This window comes from Poecilia latipinna, unplaced genomic scaffold (assembly GCF_001443285.1).
Source record: "Poecilia latipinna isolate Pla-1442-1.1 unplaced genomic scaffold, P_latipinna-1.0 Scaffold1499, whole genome shotgun sequence".
NCBI lineage: Eukaryota > Metazoa > Chordata > Actinopteri > Cyprinodontiformes > Poeciliidae > Poecilia > Poecilia latipinna.
The window spans coordinates 33,845-58,879 of record NW_015114115.1 but is presented as its reverse complement, the minus strand read 5'-3'; the positions used below and the strand labels follow the sequence as shown (position 1 = coordinate 58,879).

The window sequence follows — 25,035 nt, the reverse complement described above, 5'->3', positions numbered from 1 at the left end:
AAAATGAAGTTTTTCAAAGCAGGAAGAAAACCAAGGAAACCAACAAAAAAAAAAAAAAAAAAATTAAAAAAAAAAAAAAAAAAAAAGCCACATTTTAAACATATCCGGACCATGACCTCCTCTATGAAGCACGGTGGTGGCTCCATCATGGTGTGGAACTCAGCAGCTGGTTAGAGTTGATTCTAAGACGGTTGGATCTAAATATGAGGCTACGAGTGTAGGCCGGGGGTCTGCAACCTGCGACTCTGGAGCTGCTAGTGGCTCTTTGGACTTTCTTAAAGGCTCTAAAGAACTTCAGCTAAAAATGAAAAAGGAACCAGTTAATGTTTCTAAACACAAATATAACAACAGTGTTTTTAACTGATTTTATTTAATTTCCTTGCAGTGTATATGCACTGAATTTCCACAAGGAATAACGATAAAGTACCAGTTTTAGTTTGGTTTTCCTTGTCATTAAGCTGGAATATAAATAAAATTTAGTAAATAAAATTCCGGTTCTTTAAAAATGACAAGAAATTCCTGGAGTAAATGTCTTTTATTTGGCTCTTTATGTCGTAAAGGTTGCAGACTCCTGGTGTAGCCCTGAATCTGACTGGACAGCTTGAAACCGATGTCCACTCTGAACGAGCTTACAGCTGCACCTGCAGAGAAATGTAGTTCTGAAAAGACCTGATTTAAGGGGAGATGAATATTTTACAGGTTTATTTACTAATTAGTCGACTTCCGGAGGTCATTTGTTGCACAGGATTTTATTTCAGGGTAGCAGACAAAGGAGAAAACAGATTTCAAAATGGTAAATCATGTAACCTTAGTTACTTTGTGTCGCTCTCTCTGGAAATCCCCATAAAATCCATCCAAGTTTGTGGTTATGACATGACTAAACGTGAAAAAGGTATCAAAACTTTTGCAAAGTACTATGAAGATGATTGTTTTCAGATTGGCTCGAGTACCTAAAATAGGAGCTTTATGAGCGAAGCTGAGTAGTGCACAGGCACCGACACACGGGTCACCAAAGCGAATCGTGTAATCGTGTTAAAGACTTCGTACGTCTGCTGACCAACAAAATGAAGTGAGCTCCTTAGCTTACATTTGCTGGCGCTGTTAAAATACTCGCAGAGCGCATCCTCATCTCGCTGCGTCACGTCTAAGTGGTGGAATGGTTGCCTCTTAAAGGAAGGGTGAACCGTCAAATATTTTAACAAGGCCTTGGCATAAGTAGTACAATAAAAGCAGAAGACATGGAGACATTCATATCGAGAAGTCTTTCTGTGTTTGTGGCGTTTGTGTCCTCAGAGGCTGCTTTAGCGAGTCCTGCAGCCCCGCCGCCGCCGCTGGTTTTCCCTGCAATGAGTCCTTTACTTTTGGTCCTTTAGAGGGAACAAGTGTCCGAGCGTCCGACCCCGGCTTGGAGGAAGGTTTGGGTCTGCTGTCTGATAAGGAGAGGGCGAGCGGCTGGTGAGCCTCCAGGGGCTTAAAGAGATCGAACGTGAAGAGCGTCCGTGCTGGTTTGTGTTCAGGCTTCTTCCTGATCTCCTCTCTGCCGCCGTCTTTCTCCTTCTTGCCGTCCTTCTTCGCCTGCAGCTGCGGGTGTTTGTGTGTCTTACCGTCCTCCCTGCCTGGTTTCGCCGACGACACGCTCGTGTCCTTGCCCTCCTTGTGGCCGCTCTTCTCCTTCTTTCCATGTGTGGACTTGTTTTTGTGCGAGCCTCCGTCTCGGCCGTCCTCTCTGTCGGGCCGGGACGGCGGCGCTCCTCTGTCCTTGTCGTGCTCCTTGTCTCTCTTGAAGTTGGTTTGTGTTTTGGAGTCGGCCTCCTTGGCCCACTTCTCGTCTCTCTGAGCAGCCGGCGCGGTCGGGCAGCCTCGACTTCCCTCTTTCGTCCGCTCTTCATCCTCCTTTTTCTTTATCTGCGTCAGGATCAGGGCGCCCCCATCTCTTCCTCCTTCAGTCTTGACCTTCTCCCTCTCTCTGTCTTTTCCTCTGTCTTTTTTCTCCTTATCCTTACTCCTGTCCTTCTCCTTCTTTTCTTTAGTCCTCTCCCTTTCGTCTCGCTCACGTTTACCTTTATCCTTCTCTTTTTTGATCTGCGGTGTGCTGGGAGCGCTCGTCGTGTCGTCTTTAGTCTTGTCTGGCAGCGCTGCCTTTGGCTGCCGCTCTTCCTCCACATCACTTTCCTTCTTGACCTGGTGTGAGGCCTTTAGGAACGCTGCGTCCTGTCCAGCGTCCTCCTGACCCGCCAGTCTTTGATTCGTCTCTGCGCCGCCCTTTCTGTCCTCCTGAAGCTCCTCCACTTTAATTTCCATCGACGTGGGACTGAAGACAACCTCCTCCGATTCATTTTGGACCAAAGGCAGAGGCTGTGTTCCCAGCAACTCCTTCATCTCTTCTTGGCCATCTTCCTCTTCCTCCTTGAAGTGATGCGTCAGCGTTTGAGACGGTGCCTCCTCTCGTCCCTCCATGTCCTCATCCTCCACCTTCCTCACCGTCTGCACCGCAAAGTCGCACTTGTTGCCCTCTTCCTCCACGTCTTCCTCCTGTTTGACTCTATGCAGCGCTTCGCTTAGTGAAAACTTCTCCTCCTCTTCCTGCTCCTTCCTCTCCTCCTGCTGGTGGTACTGTTTGAGTCGGATGTGCCAGGCCAGGCTGCAGACGGCCGAGACGGTCTTGAACTGGTGGACGACTCCTCTGGGGATGAAGTAGATGTCGTCGTGGTAGAGCTGGATGCGAGCGTATCGGATCCCCTCCCTCCTCAGCTGGTTCAGCTTGGCGTCGTCGATCCACTGGACACACTGAGACAAGAGGACACAGCGCTTAGCTAGCTCTAGTTACTTTACATTGATTTTAGAAACAAAACAAAACAAAACCCCACAGGATAAATTTGTTGTTTTTCTTCCTACTTTGACGTTAACGTAACTTTTGACTATCTGGTGGTGTTTATTTACTAGATACTTTTTATTTTGACAAAAAACATTAATCCTATCAATATTGACTACATTAATTAATTAAAACATTATGTTAAAATTCTTTTTCCAGACCCCAAATTTCATATTTTTGGTAGATTGTTCCGCAGTGGGAGAGGATAAGGGGACAAAAAAGGGAGGACATAAGGAGTGATAGAAGGACTAAAGTACAAAAGGAAGTTAGAGAGGATATAAGGACATATTAAAGAAAGAAAGGAAATACAAGAATAAAGTTTGAAAGGATGGAAATAAGAACAAAAGGAAGCACACAAAAAAAGTGTGTGAATGGGAAAGATAGAAGGAAGAACAGAGGTAAAAAGGAATAATCACAAAAAGAACAACAGAAAGAAAGAAATGGATAAAAGAGTGACAAAAGGTAGGACTGAGCGAATGACGAGGAGGAGGAAGTAAAGAAGGAGGGAAGGAAGGTAGGAAAGGAATGAGGAAAGGATGTATGGGAGAAAGGAAGGAGGAAGAAAAGCAAATATACCTCTTTCTTTTGGATGGGGGACAAAAGTTGGGAAATACTTTTCATTTTCAGTTCTCTCATTCGTTTCCAATTTTATTAAATTCCAAAATAATTACCGGACTGTTTCAAACCCCAAACATCACCAGATTACAGAATTTCTGCCTAATCTCATTTATTAAAATCTCGAGACAACTTAAGAAACACAAGAACAGTCAGTAAATCCAATCAGAATTTGTTTACTCTAAACGGTTGCTAAATATGCATTTTACTTCACCATTAATTTGTTTATTGTCTGCAATAAAAACACTTTTAGACGAAAAACAAAGAATCTGGGCAGCTCCTCATTTGTTGGCAGGTCGAGTTAATAGTCAGCGGTTTAGCAGATAATTTACATTACCCACAGTAACCAGATTTACTGTCAAGCATGGAAATAATTAGTGGGGCAGTAAAGGAAGAAGAAACTAGCGTTTCTTCGCTCGCTGCTGGAAAGCTTAAAGAAAGAAACGTCCGTCCCACCTGCGACAGCGGCGGCTCATGGAGGTCCAGCTGCAGCCTCATGACCACGTCTGGGAAATCTCCGGCGTGGAAACACACAACGTCTTTGGTGATCCGGGCGGGAGTGTCGCTGCTGTGAATCGACACAACGGGTTTTAAAAAGCAAGCCTGAGTAAACCACAGGCTGGGCAGCTTCAGACCTCCCAGCATGCACTGCGGGAGGATCTGGAGAAGTGAAACGGATCCTCTGCACTCACTCCTCTCCGCAGCGGACGGCCTTCAGCACGCCGACAGCGGCCGTGGTCTGTCGCTCGAAGCCCTGACCGATGTGATCGGCGTGGGCTCTGGTCCGGTCCTCGAACAGCATCTCTCTGGGCTCGCTGGTTCTGGGCAGGTACTGCAGGTTCTTGATCTCGTTGGTGGACCTGCAACACGTCCAGTTCACAGCCGTCATGGTTTATGGAGGAGGCAAACGCTCTTACAGCAGTAAAAAGGTATTTAAACGGGTTTTTGTTCTTTGTAAAAGTATTCACACCTCTTGAGCTTTTTCCGTTTTATTTCAGGTGATAATAACTGACTTCAATGTGATTTACTGAGATTATTTATGATGGACAACAAAGTGGAGCATACTTAAGAACAGGAAGGAAATTGATGCATTTTTTCCTCACCTCTTTACAAGAAAGCCTCTGAAAACTAGTCAATTAACCATTTCCCAAAATTTTCTTTGATTTTCTTAAGGCATGAAAAAAAGGTAGGAAAAAAGTTTTGTAAACATTCTTTTGTTTTTAGGTCACCAATTGTAATTTTCTCCAAATACAAAGTTGTTATTTGAAAAATACATCAGTAGTTTTGTTCTTTAGGGGTTTTCTGATGTCACAATATTTTTTTTACCTGCAAGAGTCGTCTACCGTAGAAGGAGGGACCGGGTCGGTTGGCATGGTTTTTGGTCTGTCGGCCATATTGGATTTAACAAAAATAATTTCTTGCATTTGGAGCTGATGGCCAGCAGTTGATAGTGTATTTTATGATGCATTAGTGTCCACTTCAGTGGTCTGTGTGCATACATAACATAAAAATCCACAAGAAGCACAAGAAAATGGCTTTTAGATAGCTGTTCACTGTATTGACCACTACACAACAAAGGGTTAATTCTGATTAATCACATTTTCATCAAACAATATAATCCAAGTTTCTCCAATTCCAGTAAATTTTAGTTTAACTGTGGTAGAAGGACACCAGGATGTCCAAAGTGTGGCGCACGCTTTATTTCTTTGGCCCACGAATACTCTCCAGTTCATAAAGTTGTTACATAAATGTTACATAATGTTCTGGCATCCCTGAAGTATGAGATTTATATTATTCAAAAGTAACTCATTTAATTAAATAGTAATTAAATACAATAAATGATGATGTGCGTCAGTTTCTAGCTAGAAACTTGAATGTTGCATGACTTTAGTTTCAGATATAGTTGCATCCAAAACGGCCTAAAGCAAGTAAACATCACACTCGTCTAAATCATGCAGCGTTTCTGCTTTTCACAGTGCAGCATTTCTGACATGACAATGTGGTGAAGGGATAGAAATTCACCTTTTCCTTTTGAAGGGGGATTTCGGCATGTCCGCCATGGGGATCATCTGTTCCCCGGGTCGGACCCACATGATTGGGCCGTCGTCGCTCTCGGTCGGGCTCTGCAGCCGCAGACTGGAGAAGGTTCCCCACGGCAGAGTTCGCTGCACAAACACATGGCGGGAAACTTCAGGTTACGTAACTCAAGAACACACACACACACACACACACACACACAGCCACACACACACACACACACACACACACACACACACACACACACACACACACACACACACACACAGATGGAAGTCGAACAGATGTTGACTCGCCGCTGGTGCGGACATTTTGCAGCTATTGGAGAGCACTGACCACCAGGAAAGGAGACTCCTCCAGCATGCTGAGGAACTCTGGGAAGTAGTCGCCGACCTCTTCGTCCACGGCTCCGACCAGACTGACCTGCCGCATGGCGCCGGCACGATACGTTCCCCGGGAATACGTCCTCTTCACCTGGAGGAGAGGACAAAAATCAGCCCCCAGCTCACATCACGGCACATTTCCACAGCTAGAGAAACACGGCAGATGGCCTTTTCAGTGTTTGCTCTTAACTGCGCACTCAGAAAACCTCAACCTTCAGCGCTTATTGAGAAACGGAAATGTCAGGAGCAAAGCAAACAAAAGCCAAGCTGCTGGGACTCAGAGAAATGTGATGGAGGAACAGAAAATCATTCAGACAGTTTCAAATCTATAACTCCAATTTATACAAGAACAAAGTATTTAGATCCTCCCGTCAACCTCGAGGCTGCAATATATATTCTGTATTGTTGTCACACGCAGTCAGCTACCTAAAACAGACTTATTAAATAGTTTTTATCATCACTTTTATTATAACAATGTTATGTTTAGTCCGTATCATCCTACAATCCAGTATAACATAAAACTCTGGAAAATATTAACAGAAAACCTTGTGGTTTTTCCACCAAATATCGATTTCTGAACTCTTCCTGGGTTTAAACATTAGCATTGATGTTTTCAAATGAATATTAATTAGTTTTCTTTGCATTATTTGAGATCTGAAAGCACTGCAGTCTGCATCTTTATCGTTATTTTGACTATTTCAAATTTTTTGCTAATAAATACTAAATTTTTGCTTGGAATTTCAGAGACATGTCAGTAGTTCATAGAATAAAAGAACAACGTTCATTTTACTCAAACACGTAAAGGTAAAAAGTAAAATCAGAGAAAATTATAATTTTATGTGTTCTCTTAAATTTTTCCACAGCAGTAATTAGTACATTATTTTATTTTCTTCAAACTTTTAGAGAAAGGCACAAAATACAAAAATACACAAGTATGGAAATGTGTATTATATGGAGATGAAAGTTAGGAAATTGAATGATAAATGATCAAAAATGTTTAAATATTGATAAATGTTAATATATAAACTTCTTGGATTCAAAAAAATACAATCCAAACATTTAAAAATAGCTCCGTCAACAATTATTTAGATATATGAAAAGTGAAATGGTTCTATAGCTAACATTAAATTACACATTTGAGTGAAAGTATTAGTGTCTGTGAATCATTGTTGACTAAAAATCATGAAATTGTTTTTCAAACTTCTAATAGCTCCATATCAGTGAAAACTTGTTGCATCATGCAGCCACACGTCATCCTGGCCCACTCCGTGTCCGGTTCGGCCGTGTTCACCAGCACATGAGCAGAAGCAAACGGCTTGGCTCAAGCCGTTCGGTGCAGAGCTCGTCCAGAACCAGAACCAGAACAGGACAGATGCAGAGCATTGCCTCCGAACTCACAGCTGTGCTTTTTTCCCCGCTGTAGCAGCAGAGATCATCATAAAAGCAGAGCGGAATGTTTTCTCTGAGGAACAAACCCTGGGGGTTTGGATGCCACTTCTTCTTCTTTTTTTTTTTTTTTTTTTTTTTTTTTTAACGGATCGCGTTTTTATCTTGGAAGAGAAAACATCCGGGAGGGAAGCCGCTGCTCTCGTGGCGCGCCGTGACGTCAGCAGAAGGTGGTTGCTTCCGTGATGCGCGTTTACGTCGACGCTGGCCTGTTCAGACCCGACATTAACACGCCGCACCGTCTGATTTGGTTTTAAGTGAACAGTAAATTACATCGTAATTGAAAAAACTGCAGCTACCTGATCTGAATGTAAATGCAGCCGCGTCACGGTGAGAAGTGGAGACAGCAGGCGCCTCTGCTGGTGACACTGACGGCTAACACGAACCAGACCTAATGTTTCTGATAGACATCAACAGATTTATCCCCGTTGTATTTTTAGTTTTAAATTATTTAACTACAACACAACTAATAAGAAGAAGCATAATAGATGCAGTAAAGTGTTCTGTACCTACCCTGCTCACTGCTTGCCTCATATTTTATTTGATGGTCGAAGAATCATCAGAACCATAAACTTGTGCTTCTGGTTATTTTATGATGAGCCTTTTAAATGGACCCGGTTCTGTTTCCAATAACGTGTTCCGCATCTGAATCCAAAGCACTAATACTAAAGTACATCTTGTCCACCGGTTTGCTACTTAAAAGGTGGGGTGTTATGTAAAATCGACTTTTTTGCTATTTACATCATGTTCTGATGTTATTCCCTCATCAAAAACATACCTGAAGTGTTGCTGTGACTCTTTCATGCTTGTTTGAGAAATGCTTTAATCTCCCGTGGCAACCTGCTCTGGACGACTAAACGTTGGCTCTCACAAAGTGCCACTTTTTCCCACATATCTCCTCCTTTGAGCTGCAGTCTCCAAGCCAAGCTCACCTACCCTGCTAACTCCTACAGACTAGCGGCAGCAGCAAACACCTGGAGGAACTGAGTCTGCTGAGCTCATCATAGGAACCGCTACTCAGTGAAACCCTGCTATAAAAATGGCTGTAAGCGATTTAATTGTTGTGATGAAGTGCTGAAAGCGGCAGGAGCTTCTTAAAGAGACGGGCTCAATTTCAAGGCGTCTAATTATTAAGTTCAATTTCATATACTCAGCACTTCTATAACGGCTGAAAACAATCTAGCCTTAAGAAGTAATGAGTTTTTCTCTAACCTTAGTTCTAACGTGTGCAAATAAACGTTTTGTGTGTGTGTGGTTGAAATGTTTGTTGCCTTGTGGTATTTTTTTGTGGAATCCTGCTAAAATGGATTTTAGCACCTCAAACCCAACTCTGTTGTAGAAAGCGCAGTTATTAGAGCTGGAATTTGATAGGCTGAAGTTTAAACTAGTTAAAAGAATAAAACGTTTTACAAATTGTGCATTTTGCATATGTAAAATGTTTGCCTTACATTCTATTACTGATAAATAATTGTTAGCGTTTACTCTGTGTACGTGAAAGTTAACTTTTTTTTTCCTTTTTCTCCCACTCTGGAACGCTGAGGTGATTGGCTGATGTAGATTGAGAAGGCGGGGTTTAACCAGTATGTAGGTGAACTGCTGGATGTAGAGATAGGACTGATGGCTGCCATTTTTTAATCTGCTGTGTGTTGCACCAGACTTAATAAATCAACTTTGTTGGTGTACAGCCAAGATTGAGTTCTTTTACCTCACCTCTCAGAATAACACCTAGTTACTTGAGTATGCCATAAAATGGCACAACATGGCTGGAAAATACATAATACTGCCCCTTTAATCTCTTGTTTTTATCTGCATGGCTGCTGGCTCACCATCTGTTTTATGGGCTTTGCACCAATAAGGACAATAATAATGCCATTAATTTGTTGTTTTTAAAGAGAATCCCTTGCTTTTAATTTTCCTAAAGCACAAAATGTTTTATTTTTCTCAGCAGTATTAAGTTTGACAGCAATCAGCTGCTGCACAGACAGAGCACTTAATTTAATTGCGCAGCATTTCTGCACTGAAGGAAAACTAAACTTAATTTCTAGTGAAATATCAGCTGGATTGAGTCTAACCTGTTGCGCTGCGAGTCAGTCTTGATCTGAAGTTTAAAAGTTAAAATTAACCGAGGAAAAAAATGTTTGCACTCAACTGACGATCTCTTCCATAGTTTCACTTTCGCTGTCTCGTCCAAATACAACCGAGCAAAAACAAGAACTGAACAGTATTATGTCACACAAGATTATTGTCTCAATGCGGTTAATCTGCTTTAGAGGACGTCAACACTGGAAAGCAGAAATATAACACAAACCAAAGTGGCAACGCATGTTGAATGACAGACCCAGCCAGTGTTGAGCAACAGCTAGATGATTTCTACCCTGAGGTCATTTATAGAGCAAAGCATAGCAATAAACACAACAAAAAGTGCCAAAATGCTCTTTAAGTGAGAGAGTGAACCTGCTGCAGCCTGAAAGGATAAAAAAAAAAAAAAAAAAAAAAAAAAAAAAACTGAACAAATCTGGCATTCAGTGAGATAATTTGAAGCACCAAAAATAAAAACCATACAGCATGAGATAAGGAATCGCTACACTAATTTTGGTTCTGGAAATGCTTTGTTCTTACCTTCTTGTTACTTTTATGTTAACCAGTGAACAGAAACAGCCTGAATAAAGCAATCAAACACATTCAGTCGTCACATGTCGACTCCAAAGCTCTGAGGCGGCGAGCGCTAAAGACCCCCTGCCTCTGCAGCACACCTCTCTATTAAGTCAAGCAGTGCAATCCTGAGTCCATAACTACTGCGTATATGCAGCAGAAACTGACACAACGCGCGAGTCTGAGAGTGGCCGTGAATTAATTCAGTCACTTAACTAAAGAGGCTTTTAGAGCTGCTGCTGCTGCTCCACTATATGCTAATCTGCAAAACTGTACATCTGCAGTCTGCATCAGCAAATGAAATTAATCAATAAAAAAACAAATGGATAAATTGTGAAACCTCAACACATTGACTGCATCTACTTAGAGGACTGAAAGTAAAGTGGGACTTCACCACTGTAGGGAAACATCACATTACAGAGTTATTACTTTTAAACATTAAGCAAACCTCCTAAAACATCACAGCTTAGCTCCATCTAAGTTGCATAGCCGTCATAAGCGCAGTTTGAAATATTGTGCAGATATTTTCAGTGTCTTGAAATAATTGTTCTCACAGCTGAGAGAGTTTGGCATAGATGTATGAAATCTTTCCGTGACCTAAATCAGTTTGTTTAACTTGCTGAAGCGTGTTGAAACGAGGCTTTAAACCCAAAGCATGTGACAAACTCGAGCTTCCATTTTTAGTGGCTGAGCACCATTTGTCACCCAGCGAGGCGATCTGCGCACCAGGTAGGCTTGCTCCTCTCTTTCTCATCCGTCGTAACGTGCACAACTCTCTCTATGGCCTTCGTCGTCCTCAGACATTGTCAGAAGTGAGAATCCTCTACCTTGAAATGCTACGGGCTCCACATGTAATTAGTGATTGTCTTGTCAAGACCAGAACCAGGGGGTACCAACCCAAAACCTGAGTTTACCAAACCAAAGGGAGAGCATATTCAAGACTGTTGCTGTAGTCTTAACGTGAAAGTTGTAAATCCTCCTGCTGCAGATCATTATCGAACCTCATCAAGGGGACTGTTAGCACTGGTGAGCCAGTAGGGGGCGCTGCCACAACATTTAACCTAAACCTGCATGCCACTATTGTCCAATAAATCTAACATGGTAACAGGTTAAACAGACAAACCAGATAACATTAAAGAGCAGCCAGCTAAACGTTAAATTTAGACAAAAAAAAAAGGTTCTAAATGATGAATAAAGTAAGTAACTCTGCAAAATATGTTAAAATCTTGTTAGCACTTCAAAAAGCAGCCAGTTTTGATTGCTCTAGATTAAAGATTGGTCACTCAGAAGCTGTGATCTTTTCTGCCCCAACTAATGAACATCATATGTAAGGTCTAGCAGTCCATGCAGGGAACAGTCTTCAGTGTGGAAGTCACTGAAGAAAGAGGAGTCAAAGTTAAACATGTTCTGAATTAGTGAGATATCTTCAAATTAAGTCCAAGGAAGAACAGGGAGTGTCTGTTCATTCAGGAAATTACTTATTAAATTCTCACTCTCCAAGAAACAGGAAGACAAAAGATACTACAGCACAGATACTTTGTTTCAGAAAACGCTGGATTAGGAAATGTTGGCAGCTTTCCTCTACATAGAAAACACCCACAGACTGATAATTGAGTTAATCAATAATATAAGCTGTGAAAGGCAGTTTAAAACCTCCCATGTTACCATGCTGCTGGAATAACATTGATCTTTTTAGTAAAATCCCTTTTAATAGCAACACAATACTTTAAAGAGCTATAAAGATCCTGCATAGTTGCTTATCTTCACATTAAATTTAAAAATCTGGTATTGTGAATTGGTCCTGTGTGCATATGGTAGAGAAAGGAGTTACGTTTCATCCGTTAGGAGGATTTATTTGTACAAATATTTATTCCCCAAACCCTCGAGGATTTTAAAACAAACTAGATTTACAGTGATGTGACCGGTGCATAGAGAAACAGCACAGTCACCCGGTCAACTGTAGTAGTAAATCGTTTCATTTTTCAGTAAAACAACTCTAAAATTATTCATACACCAACCCTGTTTAGATTTAAAGTAATATTTTGATTTTACCGACGTGTTTCTTCTGACTGGATGTTTTGGAGTGGACCAGTCCTGATAGAGATACAGAATCAGTGAAGGCTTCCTACCACAAAGCTTGGAGCGCATCACCAAATTTAAATCCTAAAAATACCAGAGGAAACACATAAGATTGAAGATTTTTGCACTGATTATTCAGAAGAGTGCAAACAAGTTTAAGAAATGCTTATTTTTTTCTAACAAAATGTATAAAAAATAATTTTCTACTTTGTAAAATTTATACTTATTGTCCATTATATTATTATCATTTGAGATACGTATGTAGGGTTATGAATAATTTGGGGGAAAGGTGGTTAAATTTACATGTTAGAAAATATTTCGAAGGTTCTCATTTATTTTAAACTTAAAGAGAAATGAGAGTCAGATAAAATAGGTATAGACAAAATCACTCTGTGCATCTCTTAATCCAGGCTGTTTAGTTGGGATTTTGGTGGTTCAAATCCCATTATTGCTCATCGAAAATGTCAGCAGTTAATAACATAATCACAGATCAGCCCGCATGTTTTCTCTGACTGGTGAAAGATTTACTCTCCATTGAAGAGATAAACTCCTTTTCTTCCAGCTGACAGCAAAACACCCAGTAAATCTCAGCACAAAAACAACCCAACCCACCCAACGACCAATCATAGAGCACGCCCCAAATAGAGCCACCAATCACTGCAGAGCATCCCTCCCGCCAAAACTTTAGATGTTTTTTTTTACATTTTAATCTTTGACAACTAAGAAAAGATTTTTCTCCTAATGATTATTTAACACCTCAGTATTAAACTACTGCAAATCTGCCTTACGTTTCAGCAACGTAGGAGAACAATCTTATGTAAACAATGCTTTGCCTCTCTATATATTTAACACTGGTTAGTCATAGCGGTCACCAGCTAAGCCTCACTAACACAATGGAGTGTTTTACGAGGCTACAGCATTTACACAACTGCAACAATGCTGCAGCTTTAGGCCTGTCATATTAACTCATTTATCTGGATGATAAATTGTCCTGAACATTATTTCAACAAACAATAATATTGTTATTTTGGGACCACTTTCAGTAAGTCTAATATTATTAATGATGCATTAATGTAAGTGCATCCTCTCAAAAATCAAAGAACATTTAACACTGCAACTGGAAAACATTTAAAATATCCAAAACAAATAAACAAAACAACCAAAACAATAATAATTAAAACAGATTATGAAGTGTCTGTAACCAAAATTGCATTTAAAACAGGAAAAAAGGTAAGTGTGCCAAATAGGACTTTTGTAAAACAAAAATTAAAAAAGGGGAAAATTAAATACTTCATACAGGGTGTTAAATGTTTGCATTTTTCAAAATGAAAGGGGAGCTTCTCTTTACCGATTGTTGTCAAAACAGAGAGTAAGCTCATTTTAATTCATCAGACAATTAATTGATTCATTGCTTAGCCCAGTGGTTCCCAAACTTTTTCTTCTGCGCCCCCCCCAGTGGTTTCCAAACACATTTTCTGCCCCCCCCACACACCCATGGATTACAAATGGCTGTCTGGTTGAAACGACGCGTGTGACGGGGGGAGGGTGCATCGACTTTTTTGGGGGGCAAAATGAATGTACGTAGCTGAAAATAGACACCAACATCGGTAGCCTACAGGCTACTTGTTAAGCTTAAGGTTCTGTATTGATGTTAGCTAGTCATCTTTTAGCTAACATTACCTGCATCCAGCAGCTTTACTCAACTCAGTCTGTTAGTTTGGAGGGAAAAACTGTGAAAAGTTCTTTGCGTTTTGCTGGTTTGCTGCCGTGATTCTAACACAAACCTACGTAGCTCCGCCCAGCAGCAGCAGGTCTCCTTCACAGGTGGAAACCCAGGCGAGCGTCTAGCGCTCATGTTGCGTTTAAAGGCGGCTCGGAAAAACAGGTTACAACATGTTAACAACGGATTAAACAGTTTTATCTGCTGATAAAAGTGACAGAGGACACAGATATGGGAAGTGTGGAAGCCTCTACTGTATCAAATCGACATAGGAATAACAGAGAGTTGGCCATTCTAAGGTAAAAACCCAGCGCAAACAGTGTTCATGTTTTGTTTTGTTTTTTTCATCCAGACGGCTTCCCGCGCGCCCCCTGCAATGACACGGTGCCCCCCCTAGGGGGCGCGCCCCACAGTTTGGGATCCTCTGGCTTAGCCTGTCACGACTATATAACAACATTTATTCATCTCATGCAACACTATGAAGATCCTCTGTCTGCGCTGACGAAGACTCATCCAACTCGGCATGCTGAATGCTTGAAACTGAAAGTGAAACTATTTACTCGTCTTTCAGCTGAATTCAGGAAAGTATCTGACCCCTTGTCTGTAGTCAAGCAGCACTGACATTATCTTGATTGGTAAATACACAACAAAATACTGGTGTAATACCAAAGCTGACGAATCCACGTCAAGATGCAGCAGAACACTGAACTCCTTACCCTTGACTCCATGATACGTGCATTATTAAGAACATGACCACACAAAATGTGATGCACACAACTTAAAGACCTGACAGGAGTTGATGTTCTACAAAATCGGCTTCATTTTCTCACACTTAGACCTCCAACGGGCTTTCAATAGCAAGACACAAACTATGGGACAGTAGCTTAATAGTTACATTGATAAATAAATGGAAAAGTCACAGATTTTTATGGACAAAAAGAAAAGTTACCACAGATTTTTCTACATTAACACAGTCATCCAGATATGGGCCGTCTCTTCCATGAGTTTTTCTAAGCATCTTCCTACCCTGACAGAACATCTGTGACTGAAATGACTTTTTCAAACCACACAACAACAGAGCTTTCAGCCTTACAAGACTACATGAAAACTGACACTCTTTGAACACACAAGAAAAGACTGGAGATGTTGCAGCGCAGCTTGAAAGGATCCACCAAGTCTGGACACAAAACTGTGAGGTGTGTCGTTTCAGGATGTGACAACTGAGCTGCTCACAAACTACCAAGAGACTTCGAAGGAGCAAAACATCCCGGTCTCTATCTGACGCAGTTCAGAAACCCAACCTCACCTGAGAGTGAAAGGTAGCCATGGTGGTCGTCTCGATGTCCTTCTTTCCGAGCACTTCCATCTTCACTGTTGCGTTGGGAAACTTGTAGGAGAAGTAGTCCAGGAAGTCTGGGAGGTAGGAAGCCGCTCCGTGGATGATTCCCATCACAAAGCGTGCGGCCTGAGCTCCATCCTCGCTGAACGACAGGCTCACAAACTCCTCTGCAAAGCGCTGCATCTCTGCTGGAGACAGACAGGAGAGCTCCTCGGTGTAGGCGTGCACCACGGAGGCGCCGCCGTTGGCCTGCTGCTCGATGTGGATCAGATGGCTGAACTCCAGCCCGGGAAGGCCCGCCGTAGCTGTACAGCCGTAGCTGAGCCTGTCCCTGACTATGGAGGACATGGTGGGAGGAGAAGCAGCAGCAGCAGCAGCAGCAGCAGGATCCTGGAAGTGTTGTGGTATTGTAGTGCTGTGGATTAGACCACTGCTGCTGCTGTCCCCGTTGATCCGGCCGAGGAACTCCGGCAGACCCAGAGTCACCCCTGAGCACACAGTCTGGCAGGATCGGTGGTACATTTTGGGCCGGCTGTGCCTCTCTTTCACCCACTCGCTGTCTTTGTGCTTCTTTTTCTTCTTCTTCTTGAGTTTCTTAAGCAGCAGCTCTTCCTCTGAACCAACACTGAGCACCTCTTTAGACTCTGTGATCAAAACAAGAGCCGTTTACACCAACTGGACAGTACTATGACTTATCATTTTGATCCATTATGATTTCAAGATATACAGCTGTTACACTTGTCTTATTTTGTCTTAACTTCCAATATAATTTTGCATAAGATGTCGGGACAACCAGAACCAAACCAGCTTTAAATTGACTTAAATTCCTATAGTAACCAAAAAGAGCACAATTACACCATTATCTCTGCCTGATAATAAAGTTATTTCAAATTCTGAATCAATTCCTACCTTTCTGGGGGGACATCACCTCTCCGTTTTCTCTCACAATGTCATGCACAGGTGGTAGTTTGTGTTTGTTCCACTCCTTGTTCTTTTCCTTCTTCTTCTGCCTGTCTTTCTCCTTCACACTGTGATCTAGGGAGAAGAAAAGGTGAACTGAAACATTGTTGTGTCAAAACTGTGGCAAATAATTCAAGGAGAAACATTTCCACGTGTATACACACACCATATGGGCCTAATAAAAACAGAGGCCTGATGTGCGGCAAAATGTCGAATAACTCAACAAAACATCCCATGGATGGATTTGTGGATAAACTGGGTTTATTTTACTGTAAAGCAGCAAAGTGTGGTGATGTGGGGAGCACCCTGGCCGTGCCGTGTTGCCCTACCTCTCTGCAGCGTTTTCACGTCGCCGTTCTCCGTCTTTGTATGGCAGCTAGCGGGGCTCACTCTCTCCACAGCGGCGGCGGAGCTCCGCGGGGCTTCGCTGCTCCTCTCCTTCTCCTTGTGTCGCTTCTCCTTCGCCTTTTTCACCTTGGGAGGCGAGGCCAGGAAGTTGCTGATTTTGAAGATTTTCCTGACAGGGGTAGTTGGCATCGCGGAGGCGGTGGAGTGGCTCGCCTTGGCCGGGCCGAAACTCCATTTCGCTGGGCTTCCACAACTCTGCTTCCCGTTGTGTTTTTCCCCTGCGCACACCTCTCCGTTCAGTTTCCTGTGCTTCAGGCCCTTCTCCTCCACCCTGACCTTCTTCGGGGTGGGTGGGAAAATGTCGCTGGAAGACTGCGGACGGCTCTCGGGCGGTCGTTTGGCCAGTAGGGGTTTCGGGGAATTTGTTTTGCTGTTCGCAGCGAAATGCATGGAGTCCACGGACTCGGCCATCTTGGAAGTTTCTATTTTTTACGGTCAGACGTAACTGGTGCGTGAGAGACAGGCCGAGGGCGGGGCTTAGCCTGTTACGTATGACGTACAAAAGGAGAAAAGATGGGTGGATAGGGGATGGGAGGAGTTCCCCAATCATATTTTTAATCTGGTGAGTAGACTCGAATTTCTTTTATATTAAAATGTAACTATAAACTATTAAATTATCCAGGTTTCATTAACGAGATCCCCTGGCTTAGAAAATTGCTTAAAGCGCAACTTTTCTTTAAAAGTTGCGTTTTTAAAGCGCAACTTCTGTATAAGAACATTCTTATCCCATTCTGTATAAGAATGTTCCCATTCTTATACAGAATGGGAACATTCTGTATAAGAATAAGTCACTTTATTAAAAGGACCGGAAGGACAAAGAGTATAGTACTTGTTTAAAGGGAGGTTATTATGTTACTTTACTTTACCTTATGGGAGATATTTTTGGTCCTCTATATTCAGAGAAGTTAACTGGGACAGATTTGGTTAAATGGAGAGAAATTTGCATAGCAAATAAAGTCAAAGAGGTTCACTGTAAAAGGTTAACAATTGGACTATCGATTCAGTTGATTGTCCAACTGTCAATCAACTGAATCGATTTAAGTCCATTAATAAGGACTTTAATGCTTTGATGATAAGGACATGGATAAACTTAGTAAACATTCACAAGAAGAAGTGGTCAAACTCCAAGCCAAATATAATCCACTTTTGCAACAAACTTAATACATAAACAATTAAGGGACTTGACAACAACAACAACAAAAAACATTAAACAAACAACAAATAAAAAACATTTAACCACAAAATCCCACTTTTATTTTTTTTTTTACTGCAGAAATCCTAGAAATTTGTTTAATGAAGTGAAAGCCTGATAAAGTTTTAAAATACTTTTTGAATTGATATAATCAGCCGATTGCAGCATTAACACCTAAAGCTATGCTGCTGACACACACAGGAAATTCTCTCATTTTTATGTTTTGCTGTGTTTTAATGGTTTACGGTCAGTTCCTTATTGGTTCAAAGACACATGTGCAACAAATTTATTTTGTTTCCCAGCAACATTTAAAAACAAAATTTGTTTTGTTTTCAATTGTTCCTTTAAAAATGTTTTGTATGAACATTTATACCAAACAAATGCCATTCATTTCTGAACCATTTTTTAGGTGCATTGCCTTATTTAAGTTTGTCACTCGCAATTTTCTCATCATATGTGTGTGTGTGTGTGTGTGTGTGTGTGTGTGTGTGTGTGTGTGTGTGTGTGTGTATATATATATATATATATATATATATATATATATAAAGATTATTATTTAACAATATTTGGAGTGTTATGGAGTCTTTTATGGAGATTTTAATGTGTATATCAAAATCTTAATAAATTATTCTAAATTATTTTTAAATGTAACTTTGCACAGTCAGTCAATGTTTTATTCTCCATCTCATTTTATTATCCATTTTATATTTTTGTAAATAAATATTTTTCCTTTCTACGCTCTTTGGTAAGAGTGTAATTTTTACACCAGCCACTAGATGGCAGTAAAATTATGGAAATTAAATGTGAAGTATTTAATTTCCCTCACGGACACTCAACACTTTATTCAACGTCTAGTTTACGAATTAAAATGAAGCGTAGCTGTGCACGACATCATCTGGTTAGCTGTTATTTTAATCACATCTAATTTTACTACTTTGTGAAGAATTTTCTAAAAAAACTTAATAGTTGCCTGTTGACGCATGTAGTTATTAGATGAAAGTTATCTTAATGTTATGACAAACACTAAAAACGTATCCGACAAAAATGTGGAAAAATTTAGCTAAAACCTTTAGTCACATATTCCTCCTGTTCAATTTTAATGTGTTGCTCATCTGGATCCGCACCCATAAATTTAGAGGTCTTGACCTACCGGGGAGATTGGAAAGGCAGTGTACACAGTGTTTAAGAGACTTACTCTAAAATCAGATTTGTTTATTTCCTCTGACTCATACTGTTCATTTGGCGAGAGCTGGATTGCACTCTGCCTCCTAAAAAGGTTTCCATAGAGATGAAGACAGTCTGCTGGACATAATAAAGTGAGGGTCATTTAAAGTTCTCTTAACACAAACAACACCTACAGACGCAGTGGAAAACATTCATTAAAAAAATGTAGGTTAACACAAGTCTGATGTAGTTGTATTCAAATATTCTCACAAGTTGCAACGTTATTTTATTCATTATGATTCAGAGAGCCTTCTCATACATGAACTATCTGGTATATTTTGATTAAAATAATACAAAAACTGTAAAATACATTTATTCTTGAGTTTCAAAAGAAAAGAAATTGTAGCAAAACTAAGATAATATCTAAAATACAACCGCAGACATAAACAGTTTAATCAAAACCAGTTTTTTGCAGCTATGCTTGTGTGTTTAGGGTCACCGTCGTGAATGACATATTCAGAGTTAAAGCTGAGTAAAAATGCGCATCACACTTTTCACATTTTTGTTTGTGAAAAATGTGTCCCTTTCCCTTCCCTTTGCAATTACGCCCCACATTTTGACGTGAATCTCTGCTGCTCCTCCAGACTCTAGGGTGCTTCTCTCATGATGAGTCTCCCTACTAGAACTCTGACAGTTTAAATTAACGACCGAGATTCAGTAAGTTTTTCCATTCTCAAAACAATCCTCATTCAGATGCTGGTACACTTTTAAACATCACCACAACTTTTTTATGATCTTTCTGCGGTGTTCCTTGGTTTAGATGATGCCGTTTCATTTTACTGTTCTGTAATAAACCTCAAAGGCCTTCAGAGAATGGCTGGATTCGAGCTTAAATTGCACGTAGGTCGCATCCAGTAATTAGATGACTTTTGAAAGCTGCAGAGGAATTTATTTAGGGGTAGAGTGAAATGGGTCAAATACAAACACACAGTTCAGATGTTTATTTGTAAACAAAATACATTGAACGTTAAGTATCTTTCACAATAAAGCACTGCTTTGTGCTGGTTTTGTTCATGAAATCTAAACAAAATATATCAAAGTTTATGGTTGAAATGGTGTGCAGGCGTGGGGGTTATGAATACTTTTGAGCTGCATGATTTGAACTTGCAGAGTCCCGTCTTGTCTGCTGCCTACTCCATACTCTGATCATTAAACACATGGTGTTTTACATTATTTTGACTCTTTGAAGTAATTTCTGTAAGTCTGGCACGAAGAAGAGAAAAAGCCATCAGACAAGAATTCATTCCTTTTTTGTTAGAGTCTGTTTACCACAGATGGGAATAATGTGGCACGCTGCAATATAAAATCCATTCAAGATGACCTTAATTTTATATGGTATAAAATTCAAGAGGTGCGGTCCTGTTGATCTTTTAGTGCAAAATATACCATAAAATATAAATTAGCACTCCCGCCTGTTGGACACACTGTGCAGCAAATAATATTGTTTTCCACGTTACACCCAGCATCAGCATCCTTCATCCCTGCCAGGTTTCTTGAAAAATAAATTATAAAAGCGTCTTAATGAGGCCCAGACTGACCTGACGTTCTCCGGTGTGGCTGACTGCAAGAAATGTAGTCCAGATGTGAGGACCACTTGATTGTATCACTGGTAAGGAGTCGCTATCAGGCACGTGATGGACGAAAAAACACTCACACATGGGAAAGGAATGCATGTGTGACTGCAGAATTAAGGACCTAGACGCAGACAACCTGTGTGAGTCTCAGTGTCCGCGGCGGATCTGCATCACAGAGATGAAAGATGAAGTCACGAGAGACGAGTGGCTCTTTAGTTTTGAAATAATACGCACAGATCGTCTGGATTAGAGCAGGTGTGGATCATGTGACGGCTGTGCTGAGTTAATATGTCTGCTTTTGTTCCTGGCTTGCAGAGAGCCAGTCTGTAAAATAATAGCATCCAGGTAGGTTTTGAGGCAGACTAAGTGTTGTGTTAGTAGAGGCTGCATGGTGCTCTGTGCCGGGTTCACTTTGGTTCAGGTGGAAATGGGACACTCATGCGCATAACAGACAAAGAGAAATGACACTGGTTTCTCTGCCCAAACTGGATGGAGATGAAGCGCTCTGCCAGGAAGGCCCGACTGATGGTCGAGTGGGCCGAGCCAGCCCACTGGGGGAATTCAAAACATTGTATCCAAGAGGGTACACTGAGGGGGGAAAAAAGAGTGCTGTCCATAAATGGGTGAAGCCCTGGAGTGAGCGGATTATTGGGATTATTAAAGTTTCAGCAGCTACTGACGTTCAGTCCAGTCCGGTTGATTATTTTTCGTGTGTCTGAGCAACAACTGAGATCGATGCTCCGCTGTGCTGTAAAGATATGAGCTTCAGCTGCAATGAATCAATAAGACTGAAGCCTCTCGACAGTGTAAACATTTCTGTCACACTCTTCAACAGTGCGCTGTTGGAGTGCTGAAGTCAATGTGGAAGGTGAACGAACTTGTACTTCTGGCTTTTATCCTGCCAACAGTCACCAAATGTCAGATGAGCTCATGGCACATTATCATAGGAGGAGAAAGGGGAGGAGGAGGAGGAGATCAACTTAAGATTTACAGCCAGACGGTATTCACTGGGACCGACTATTAATATTTCAACAGATGTAAAAATTAGGGTGCTTAAACGATGATTTAAATTTGAAAATGTGTAAAACAAAACTATAATAACTTTTTTTAAAGCTAAAAGAAAACATTGGAATCAGTTTATTGTAAACTTTTATAGCTTTGTTTTATTTCCACTTTGAGAGATTTTATTGATTCTCTCTACAGAAAACGTAAGAGTTTGGAGTGATTCTTGGCTCATCTTGCCGCGACTGCTTCAATAAACCTAACTATTTGTTTATATTGTTCATTCCAGGTCACTATTTAAAAATAACCTTAATTTCTTAACATAGTTGTTCCACAGTTAACTTGATAATTGCTTCAATAAAAAACGCAGCTGCTCTGACTTTTTACAAACAAGAACTTGGTACACAAGTTTATAATTACTCTCATTTACACAGAGTCAAATTATACACACCCCCTCCCTATAAATGTCCCCAGCAGGCTGCAGAGAAGCCAGAGCTTTTGTGACTACCAAGGTTTTTTGTTTAATTCCTCCTGGACATTCAATCACTGCTCTTATCAGAAATAGTAGCGCTCCTTTAAATGAGTTAGTTTCCTGAGGAAGACTTGGCTTTCAAGCTTGGCTTGTACTTATTAAGTCAGAGTCATTCCAGACGCTTCAGGTCTGCCTGTTTTATCCATTTAGAAAACAACACTGAGTGTGTTTGGGTTCATTGTCCTGTCGTTGCAAGTTTTAATCCTCTGATCAGAAGTGAAGTACTGTCAATACTCTTACTGCATCAGTACCACTGGGAGTAAAAAAAAAAACAAAAAAAAAAAACACCCTTAGCATGATGCTACCACCACCATGCTGGTGCAGTGTTCCCAGTATGAAAGCCTCTCCCCCAAACTTTCAAATAGCTCAAGTCTGACCACAGTCATACATCAACCTTCAGAAGGAGAGATTGTTGTAAAGTCTGTGATTCAATGCAATTGGCTGGATTTCATTAGATACAAACTTTGATAATGTTCAAAATATTGTTGGTTCATTTAATTGATCCAAATTTGGTTGTAAACTAGACCAAAAAAAAAAAAAATCTCTGCTGTTTATCAGCTGGAAATAAGTTTTTTTCTAACTCCAGTGCTGTTTTTTTTATTTTAGCCTTTCAGCAAAGCCTCCTTTAGACCCAAATAGATTTGACCGGTTTCAGATTCAGATACTTTTATTGTGCCATAGCCAAAAAACTCATTTTTACAGTGGTATTAATCACAAACTGAGGCACTAAGACAGTAAAAGCAGGAACATTACTTACTACCTTACCAATAATTATGACTATGTTTTTAAATTTTTCTGAGTTAAGGTTTTTCTGAACAGTGGTTTAAAAAATAAACATAAGAAGTGAGCTGGAGCATGACATATTGCACTGTTTCCTACAAGCACCTCCAGCATCTTAGCCAAGTGTTTTTTATTTTCACTAAGCTAAATATACAAAGTTCATGATGAACAGACCTAGTCTTAACAAGTCAACATTTAAAGACCTGTGGGAAATTATATTGGAAAGCAGATTGAAACCTTAAGATTGCACAAAGAATAATGGGCAGTCAGTTTAAAAAAATGCTAAATAATGTTTAATCTAATCTTGTGCTCACTTAACAGGAATTTTGAACTGAGGCCCGAGCTTTAAAGCCCTCTGAATCCTAGCTGCAACATAATAAATCTTTAATCTTATCAAACATTTCAAACTTTATCTTTATCTGAATGTGTCATTTAAATGCTTTAAGCTCTTACAGGCTTCAGATGCACTTGTTTTCCATTCCAACCTGCTGTTTCACAAGGTCTTCTTGTTAAATGAATGGTTTTCAGCGTGATTGCTTAGGTCACAGCTGAAAAACCTCCAAATCTGTGAACGAGACAAAACAAAGCAGCTCAGGTTTCGGTTTTAAAATAAAATAGTCTAGGTGGTTTAATAAGCGTTACAAATGAACAAACCAGACATATCAAACACTTGCATTGTATGTGATCAGTCAAATGTTACTTCCTTTGGTGGGATTGACATCCACACCCAGGGCAGGAGAAACTAAAGCCTCATTATCTAAACTCCCTGCCAAGCAGATGCCTCATTTAGCTCATGTGACTGGGTTTTCTCTCTTTTTGCTTCTCAGACTGTAAGCGGGGGAAAAACAGTCTCAACCAAGAGTCCAGGACTCAGATGAAAGTGAAGTTGCTTTACAAAAGGCAACTTTACCGCAAACTTCTAAGTGTTTTATTTGGATTATGTGTGAATGAGCATCTTCAGCTGCTCGAAAACTATGGAAGGAAAATGATTCATACTTTGTACAATTAAAAATCTGAACAGTATGAAGGGCATTTGGATCCAGCTCTCTTTACTATAATGTCCCCTCATAAAACTGTTTACAACAAGTTGCCTTCTGAGGTCACTAGAATAGTATTCAAACTGGGTAAATATAAAAGGTGACCTAGTTTGTTTTCTTGAACATGTTAGGATAAGTCTATACTCTACAAAACACGTCCATTAAATTTAATTTTGTTGTTTTGCACAAAATCATTCTCACTTTATGAGATTTTAGTCTACTCAGTTCTGTTTATGTATTTTGAGTTCATGTTAGAATGAGCTTGTCACTTTAAATCCAAATAAGTTGATGTTAGCCACGCCCCAAACAAGGATTTACACTCGCACACGGAAACGGTTGCAAACAGATGTGCAATTATACAACTGTAAAATCAGAAGTAGAGCCTCCGAAACAAACAACAAGAAAGCAGCAAGTGGTTTCTGGATGGTAAACCAATAAAACACTTGTCTTTCCCAGCAGTGCATTCAGTGGTAAAACTAGCTAACCGAACTTAATGTAGGTTCGCTTGTGTTGCTTGGTAACGGGCTGGGCTACTCTCGGGTTGCTAGGTGACAAGCAGTGCCTGCTGATTTGTCACGTTACATTCCGGAGATCATTGAAAAGGATTATTTTCCAGACACAAAATAATTGTCAGTTTATTGCCGACCCAATTTAAGTACAAAAACATCGCAATATTTGAGTTTTGAATAATACATCCACTTTAATCTTGGTAGAAATCTAGCTGTTCTGTGAAGGCCTGAGAGGTATGTTGGTGTTCATTGGTGAACTAACAACACAATGCAGACAGGTCAAAGCAGAATTAGGTTATAAATCAATAAAGTTCTGAACATTGCGGCACTGTTCAGTCTATCGCCCAAATATGAGCTTGTCGCACATCTCCAAAGCCTTGGCTCAGATGGGCAAGAAGGGAGTTAGTTCATCAGAGAAACAGCAAACAGGCCCATGGTAAGTCTGAGGATCTGTAGAGATCTAGAGCTCAGGTATGAGAATCTGTTCACAGTTTATTCTGCCTGAGGAGTGACAGGAATAAAGTCATTGTTGAACATGCAAGATGCACTGTGTGGTGGAAAAATAACATCTTGTTTAACGCCGCCATGCTGTCACATGATGGTGACAGCATTGTGCTTTTCTTCAGTTGACAAAATGTGTTTGGGGAGAAAAACATGTTGGAAACTACAAAAAA

General features: G+C 40.6%; 2 protein-coding genes across 2 annotated transcripts in view; one reads left to right on the top strand and one right to left on the bottom strand.

Annotated features, from left to right (window-relative positions):
• Positions 1 to 521: 521 nt before the first annotated feature.
• LOC106963151 (round spermatid basic protein 1-like protein) lies at positions 522 to 16,982 on the bottom strand. The gene is made up of 8 exons (XM_015057905.1): positions 16,433 to 16,982; positions 16,053 to 16,178; positions 15,111 to 15,787; positions 5,861 to 5,998; positions 5,510 to 5,652; positions 4,180 to 4,347; positions 3,944 to 4,055; positions 522 to 2,787 (listed from the first exon to the last, which is right to left on the bottom strand). Exons 1-8 carry the CDS (start codon positions 16,920 to 16,922, stop codon positions 1,249 to 1,251), a joined length of 3,393 nt encoding a protein of 1,130 aa, XP_014913391.1. The 5' UTR covers positions 16,923 to 16,982; the 3' UTR covers positions 522 to 1,248.
• Positions 16,983 to 24,244: 7,262 nt separating this feature from the next.
• Positions 24,245 to 25,035, top strand: part of LOC106963159 (fibroleukin-like) — a gene marked incomplete at its 5' end in the record, with an annotated part of 22,475 nt that continues 21,684 nt past the window's right edge. The window contains one exon of the mRNA XM_015057918.1: positions 24,245 to 24,278. Within this exon, the coding sequence (XP_014913404.1) occupies positions 24,245 to 24,278 (34 nt within the window). The remainder of the gene's footprint in view (positions 24,279 to 25,035) is intronic.

Coding starts and splice junctions, on each gene's coding strand:
- LOC106963151 (XM_015057905.1), bottom strand. CDS start 16,922: ATGGCCGAGTCCGTGGACTCCATGCATTTCGCTGCGAACAGCAAAACA. Junction 16,179..16,432: donor CGTGAAAACGCTGCAGAGAG/GTAGGGCAACAC, acceptor TCTTCTCCCTAG/ATCACAGTGTGAAGGAGAAA. Junction 2,788..3,943: donor ATGAGCCGCCGCTGTCGCAG/GTGGGACGGACG, acceptor CTCTTGTCTCAG/TGTGTCCAGTGGATCGACGA.